This window comes from Melampsora larici-populina (genome assembly GCF_000204055.1).
Source record: "Melampsora larici-populina 98AG31 unplaced genomic scaffold MELLAscaffold_53, whole genome shotgun sequence".
Taxonomy (NCBI): domain Eukaryota; kingdom Fungi; phylum Basidiomycota; class Pucciniomycetes; order Pucciniales; family Melampsoraceae; genus Melampsora; species Melampsora laricis-populina.
The window spans coordinates 34,619-42,316 of record NW_006768817.1 but is presented as its reverse complement, the minus strand read 5'-3'; the positions used below and the strand labels follow the sequence as shown (position 1 = coordinate 42,316).

Genomic DNA, 7,698 nt, shown 5'->3' with positions numbered 1-7,698 from the left:
GCCAAAACTCCATTATAGGAACTTCCCAAACCCCCATCACGTCAATATCAGCAGTTCGTCACTCTTATCTCAACCCATTGAACATATCTGACATTATTGCTTTTGTAATCGATTTGTCTAGACAAAGCCGCATGAGACAGGAGAGGTGCCTCAACCTGTCAAGAAGAAACACAAAAAGACACCACAAGTCAATATTTCACATATTGATGGCTCTCCTCCAAAGCCAGAGTCTCCAATCGCCACCACCCACATCTTGCCACTCCTTTCATCTAATCGCATGCAGTCATCACCACACCTGCCGCTTATGATACCTCGCCAACCAGTCATAACCCACTCACCCCCAGCACCGACAGGAAATTGTCCAGTTCCCATCAAATCACCAATTCTTATGTGTTTAGTCGATTACGAGTCTGAGCCCGCTGATGACACCAACAACTTTGTGAGCTACTATACCTCTTTTACATAATACAAAGCGTTAATTACGATTTCAAGATACTGACCAACGTATGTGGTTTTCAGCCTTCACCAGCCATCAGTGCAACCAGTTTACCTTTGGTGTCGGGCTTAATAGACACCACACAGCTTTCACCTTCATCTGCAAAATTGGACGATGCCGACGGAAGCTTCCAATTGGAAAGCTTACTACCCCAGAAAGACAAAAACCCTCCAATCTCCCCCGAACAAATCACCGAAGTCAGCCTATCTCATACCCTAAAAGTTCCCGCTCACAACTATTTTTGTACCCTTTTTGTAATCTTGCAGATTAAGAATAAGAAGATCAAGGCTAAAAAACCGGATAGATTTTTGCCCAACTGTGACTCAGCTGAAGTCCACAATGACACGATCATTTGTAGGTCAACTAGACATCAAGCGACCGAAGCAGTTCCACAGACGGGCGTTCGCAGGTCTATACGCATGCGCAACACCAAAAAAGTGTGTACGTCCCATTCAAAACACGTGTGACCATCCATGTCAATTATTGATGATGGCAGATGTTCCAGGACTTGCGAGTACCTCATTGGCTTCATGATTATGTTGAAGCAGTTTATGACCCTCTCGGTGATGGTCACTGTGGATACCGTGCGATAGCCATTTGTCTTGGCCGAGCTGAAGAAGAATGGATTTCGGTCCAAGAAGAGCTGATTGGCGAGCTTGAGTCCAAAGTCGATTTCTATGAATCGCACTTAGCAGCACGGAAGCATGGTAAGGGTGGGGTTGCCGAACACATCTCAGTACTCAGAACAGACAGGAAACAGGTTTTGGATAGCCCTTCACTGTGGCTCAATTCGACACAGATGTTATATATCATCGCTTCCACTTACAAACGGCTATTCTGCGTGTACGGTGACAATGGAGAAAGTTTTTCAGCACTGCCTCTGGAAGGTCCTGTGAATGATAATCCACCTATTTTTCTCTGTTATGATCGGAAAGGTGTTCATTTTCTGTCTCTATCCCTCATCACCTCTCGGTCTGTCCCTATCCCTAAACCTTGGCAAGAATGGTATAAACTCGCGACGGCCAACGCGATGCAGTGGGCCAATAAATATGATTCCCATTTCAAGATTTTCAACCAATGTATTATACCGATTTTAGTTGCAGAAAAGCCATGGTTGTACGGTCCAAAAGATCCTGTAGACCTTTTATCAGATAGCAATTAGTAATAAGATTAGATGTTGTATTATTATATTCTTTTAGTCTTCACGAGTAAATATTATTACCTTGAAAATATGTTCAAACTTTACATTTTTAATATAAATTGACCACTGTGTGCGTGTTTCCAATAATAGCCAGAAAAAGCGCCAAATGCAAATGATTCAATGAATCACTTTGATTGTAAGAACAACCCTTGTTCAATGATCTTCTCGGATCATTATCAAAAATAACAACATAAAAACAATACATCATTGCAGGTGTTCACTGAATCTCATTACAATATTTTAACATTACAAAATCTAACAATGACAACAAGGAAAAACTCTTTCGATGTATCCAAAAGTTAACTAAACTGATATACCTAATCTCTTAATAACACTTCACCATTCATGTCGTACCGTTGATCATATACATCATCTTCCTCAATCTCATACAGGTCAGGCTCTTCTGCTATAACTGAGCGCTTCAATTTCAACCACTCTTCATTTACCCAAGTACAAACCCTCCTCCACCCATGTAGCACTTCTATATCAATGCAGCCTGGTAGATACTGGCGAGTATCATCCAGCTGTTGATCCAGATTCCGCCAGTTCTTCCATAATTTACAAGTTCTTACTGCCACAATATTGTAAAGAGCCGTCATCCTAGCTTTCTCTACAACGTCCTCGACTGTAAACACCCGAACGTCAGTGTTCAATCCGAAATGATGGTTGATCTAGTTTCTTACCGTGGTCCATGGAATTCTTCAATCTCATGATGCGGCGGTGATATTCTATCGCCCAAGCCATCATTTGGCGCACTTCACGTCCGATGCGTCGTAGCTCCTCGGTGGCACCCCGTTTGGTCAAAAAGGCCTCTATACCTTGCCTGGTTCGCTTGGTTTCCGCCTCTTTGCCTACCTGGATATCATTCTCACCACGGTTCCAAAATGGATCATTGACATCCATGGCCTCGAATGTTCCCAAATCGGGGAGTTCCACACACAGCCGTGTTGGGAAATCTGTGTGGTATTTTTGAACCCGGCGTTTATAAGTGTTGTACTTGTTTCGCAGGTCTCTTGTCCTATCACTACAATGGCGCGCCGTGTGCTGCTGCTGTCTTGTGCCTGTAGGGTGTAATATTTTGGTGTCAGGCAAAACGGTTTGCATCAAAAATATACAAGATTCAGCTTTTTGACCTGTGTTGCGATGCTGACGCAGTCTGGCTTCGACGACCCCAACTCTAGCTTCATACATGTGGGCTCGCGCAATCGTGATGCCGAGAATCGCATTGGTTTGAGTGGCTGAACAAATCTTAAGTCATCAAATCAGCATCCTAAGGTAGATAAGTATGATTGACGCACAGTTGACCCCTAACAGAGCTTGATACTCATTGCCTCCAAGTTCGGCCGCAACCTCTTCAATTCGTTCTTCAAAATCAACCACGGTGGCTGGTAGCGCTAGTAACTCATTGCGCTCGGCTTGAGTCCTAGCACCTTGGCGATTGGTTTGCAGGTTAGCAAGTCGACCCCTTCAAAACGTGGATTGCGTCACTCAGTAAGTCAGATGTCTTGATATCTTGGATTGAGCAATTCCTTGACTTACAGAGCAACGTGTAGTCCTTCTTCCAAAGTCAGTAAGACACCCATCTTCTCCCTCAGCTCTTTCTTTGTTTCAGTCATTACATCCAGCTGACGTTCTCGTTGGGCCAACCATTGGCCCTCGTAATAAGCAGTGTCGCGGCCTGGGCACCCATCACCAGGTGCCGATAGCATCCTTAAGGTACCTTCAGCTACTCCAAGCCTTTTTATGTATTCGTTCTTCTTTCCCTGAAGATTTTTAACTTTGATGTGGTGATTTTAATCAGCACGTGACTTTCGATGAGGGGTAATGAGGATTAAGTTAGAAGCGTCTACCTGCTTCATGCCGAAGACAAGCATTAGCATGTGACAAACGCATATCAATGGCGTTGACCCGGTGTTGTTTGGTGGAATATCGTAGAGGGCTAACGAGGGGGCTTAGACCGGACCACACCCTCTCTCTTCCCTCGCCATCCGAAAGGCCCCACCCTGCATTAAGCCTAGGATTCCACCTCAACTGGCATGTCCACCTATGCACGTATGCATGGAACACACTTGTGCCAAATTGAAGTCGTCCATTCAATCGATCATCCTCAAAGGTGTGTCGCTTCACATACAAATTCATTAGTTTATTCCGAAAAAATTTGGAAAAACTAGTAAAAGAACCTACTTTATCAATTCCAGCTTGAAGTGTACACCCAATGTCATACAAGAATCCTATTTGTCGAGGAGTCGCACCGAGGGTTTGAGTCAAGTCGAGAATCCACTCTATCAAAGAGTAGCTGTAATGAAGCCTATGAAAATATACGATCTTGTAAGTTATTGGTAATCAATGACCCACATAAGAAGATACACCAACTTTTCGCCACTTTGTACAATATTAGCAAATCAAAGAGAGTGATCATGACGGCATACCATGCCCATGAGGCCGGTCTCATCACATCCCCCCCAATGACCTTTTCCACGAGTATCATTAGCTGCAGTATGTTGAACAGCACAGGCTTGCTGCTCAACATAATTATGTGATCACATCAACTTGTATTCTGACAAACATTAAATACTAACATATTGGGGCATTAACAATTTGTAACTTACAAAATCTTGATCTGGCGTGCCTTCGAGCCTTGCACGCATACGGTTAACTTGCTCATCTGGAAGGAAAAGCGGAGCCATTTGGTGGGTCTCTGCGCAGCTTTGGTGCCAGCTGCTATGTGTCGACAATGCTGGAAGTTGCCGTCCATGCAAACCACTATGTCTGGTTCCAATGGTATCGCCTCGAGCTGTGGAGGAGGTCCAAAACAGCGTGGACAGTTGGCGGATACCTTGTCCAGCGGTGTGAGTTCGAGTGCTTCATCTAGGACCCTTTCGGTCATAGATAGCATCTCCCAATAGGCATCCACCGCCCAATACATAGGTGTGTGCCATCGGCGAGGCTGCAGAATGTTAGCTAAGTGTAAGTCTTTTACATAATGGATAACGTACTTACTTGTTGAGATTTGGTGAGGATCAGAGCACTGAAGGCATCGAGGTACTCATCCAGGGCTCGAGTGAAAGGCCCAATTCGAATTGTGTAGAACTTCCACATGAGATGGAAAAACCGTAGTAGGCGAATGGAGAAGGCCGTCTTAGGATACTTCGGAGACCCGCCGATATATCCCATGAGAATGAGCCTAGTTTGATCGCTTTGCTGACAGCGACAAAATTGTATTCGGGCCTTACGACGAGCTACACAACAGGAAATCATATATGCAATCAGATTATGTAGCTTTCTTGTATCCAAATGATAGAGTACGCGAACTTACTAGCCAGGTCAACCAAATCGACGTCTCGCTCGTGCCAATGACTAGGATGACAATGACACGCTGCCTTGTGATCGACATTCCATGTTGCTGGATTTCCCCATTCATTGGTCTTCAATGAACATGTGAGATATGCTGAGAACATTTCTTCTGCTGCCCGGGCAAGTAGGTTGTCCCGTTCTTGTCTTTCTTCCTCAAGTCGAGCTTGGCGTATCTCTTCAACAAACTCAGGCGCGGGTAACTCGTCTTGTTGGTCATCTTGCTGATCTATGATAAATCCGTATGGCTGAACATCATCTACATCATCCTTAGGTTCACGCTTTAAGTTGGATTGCTGATTCCGAGAGCTGACCGCCTTTTGCATCTTTTCGAAATGTTTCCTCTGCAGGTCGGTCTTAGGTCGCTTCTGCCAGTACGGCTTTTTCGGATGGAAGGGTTGGTGAACGCCTTCGAATTTAGGCATCTTGCAATTATTGTAGTGATGAAATAAATGAGCAAGTGATAGTGGAGAGTAGGGTGGAAGTTATAGATTTGGCTTGGTGCACCCTTGGTGTCATTACACTCAAAGTTGACTGCAAATAGGAAAGAATATACGCACATGTAAAAGCCACACTGGTGACATGCCTGTGAAATACGGCCCTGTTCTGACAGAATGTATGTAAATAGTCATGTTTGTCGAATATGACTCCATGTGCCCTGCCAAGCTGGATAATCTAAAGCATCACATACATTATATGAATGGTAACCATTGGAGTTATCATAAATCATTTATAATACCTATATTATCATAACAATTAATCCCAGAGACGGTTCGCTTACAAAACTCGACAAAATCCACCATTAGCGTGATTTTCGAGTTTTGTCCTTGGTCAGAAACCTTTCACTGCAATTCAATTTGCATTCACCATCATGATCCTCGCCAATCCCAATCACAATCCGGCGGATCTCCCTGGGTATGTATCTCCATCGCCAAAATCAACGCAACAACCTGCCAGTTGCTTGATTGTACTGACAAAAGGTTATTTGAAAATGCGGACAGTAAGACTCACACTTCACCCAGAGTTGGAATATCATCATCATCATCATTCATCATCGAGTTGATCAACACACGATATCATTCATCTTCTGTATAATTCAACTTGGGAATGACTTCAAGTAGAGACAAATGCAAAAACAACTGGAAGAAGAAAAGCGATTGAGCACCAAGATCCCAGGTCAGCAATATTTCTGTTCTAGGTCTCTCACTGTGATTCCAATTACTGCAGCTTTGTACCTTCTGAATCAAGACTCCTCATACCTAAAAAGATGCCATTTATTCTAACCCTAACTTCTTCTTCCTTATTCCCTACGTGTGATATTCAACTTACATACTACACCCTCACTACCTTCAGATCAAGACTTGGCTACCCGATTCAAACTTAATCAAATCTTGCATCAAATCTTCCTCAAAGAATATCCCTTATAATGTTCGATCAGGTTCGATCTTATCTCTTATCAGTCTTCTCAATCAGCTTAAGATCATTGATCATCAGTTATTACGTATCCATTCAAGTAAAACCCTTACTTTCAATGAATCCTTACAGATATTAGCAATCCAATCTGGCAATTTGGGAAGACCAATGAGATCCTATCAGCGTATATCCAGGAATCCCATCGGTGGTTTCCGTAAGTCATTAAAATCTTATATAACAGGAATCTTGAGAATACAAAACTAAATCTTCATTTTCTTGCAGATAATTCGATTAATCTCAACTGGCTGTTGAAAGCAATCTATGTCAAACTTCATTGGTCAAATTCACTAGATGGTCATGATGTTATATAAGCCTTGAGTGAACCCCTTGATCTGCTTTATCAATGTAAGTGTACTTTCAATGCTAATTGTGGAATTTATGGAGCAGGTTAAGAAGTCTCATATTAAAACTGACAAACTGACCATTCTATCCTACTTCTTACACTTGATTCAATCATTTCCTATGTTCTCAAGCCCCTCGACACCGACATGAAAGACATCCCAGATGTATTCATCCTCAAACACGTAACTCTGCAATCCCTCAATCTATCCGTGATAAAGAATGTAGATTCGAGGAACAGTTTTCATTTGTATCTCACCGGTCTTCATGTGTAGAAATGAAAAACTCAAAAAGCCAGATCATGAGGTTGAAAACATGCTCATCAACATGCTTTCGATCTCAAGGTTTAACATTGCTAAATACCTTCATGAGATTCCTTTCAAACAATGAGCTTGAATCTGACATCCGAAGCGATATCAATTCTCTCATCTTTGACACCCTCAGCTCTATTAGTTTAGAAAGGCATATCTTTTGAAGTTTGTTTCCTATCAAGCTTTTGTTTGTAAAAGCTGACTCTTCGATCTTTTCTGTTCTCTTTATTCTTGACAGCAACTGGATTTGGCTCATTACAATCATCCGAATTGAAATGAAATCTCAGCAATATCAGATTGGATTTCAATTACCTGTTTTCTTCAAGTTTGTTTGATTGGATCGAGCTGAAGTTGAAGCGATCACCCTTGTGTTTTGTCACCTACACAAGCTTCCGGATGACTGTCAGTCACACCAAATCATAAATTCAGTCAAGGCCATAACCGCCATTCGATTGAAAACGAAGCAGTTTATTCCTTGGGGAGGGAAGCAAAAATGGTGTAATTTATCCATTTCACCCAAACTGATA

The 7,698-nt window shown here is 42.7% G+C and overlaps 3 protein-coding genes across 3 annotated transcripts; 2 read left to right on the top strand and 1 right to left on the bottom strand.

Annotated features, from left to right (window-relative positions):
- Positions 1 to 388: 388 nt before the first annotated feature.
- On the top strand, positions 389 to 1,030 carry MELLADRAFT_92825 (uncharacterized protein; the record flags this gene model as incomplete). The annotated part of the gene is made up of 4 exons (XM_007415788.1): positions 389 to 439; positions 520 to 693; positions 763 to 937; positions 993 to 1,030. The coding sequence occupies 4 exons, from the start codon at positions 389 to 391 to the stop codon at positions 1,028 to 1,030; spliced, it is 438 nt and encodes a 145-aa protein (XP_007415850.1).
- A 1,691-nt stretch (positions 1,031 to 2,721) lies between these two features.
- On the bottom strand, positions 2,722 to 3,406 carry MELLADRAFT_92824 (uncharacterized protein; the record flags this gene model as incomplete). Its single annotated transcript, XM_007415664.1, has 4 exons — positions 2,722 to 2,747; positions 2,831 to 2,935; positions 2,996 to 3,162; positions 3,237 to 3,406. The coding sequence occupies 4 exons, from the start codon at positions 3,404 to 3,406 to the stop codon at positions 2,722 to 2,724; spliced, it is 468 nt and encodes a 155-aa protein (XP_007415726.1).
- Positions 3,407 to 6,474: 3,068 nt separating this feature from the next.
- Positions 6,475 to 6,832, top strand: MELLADRAFT_92823 (uncharacterized protein; the record flags this gene model as incomplete). Its single annotated transcript, XM_007415789.1, has 3 exons — positions 6,475 to 6,486; positions 6,528 to 6,675; positions 6,744 to 6,832. The coding sequence occupies 3 exons, from the start codon at positions 6,475 to 6,477 to the stop codon at positions 6,830 to 6,832; spliced, it is 249 nt and encodes an 82-aa protein (XP_007415851.1).
- Between the last annotated feature and the right edge of the window lie 866 nt (positions 6,833 to 7,698).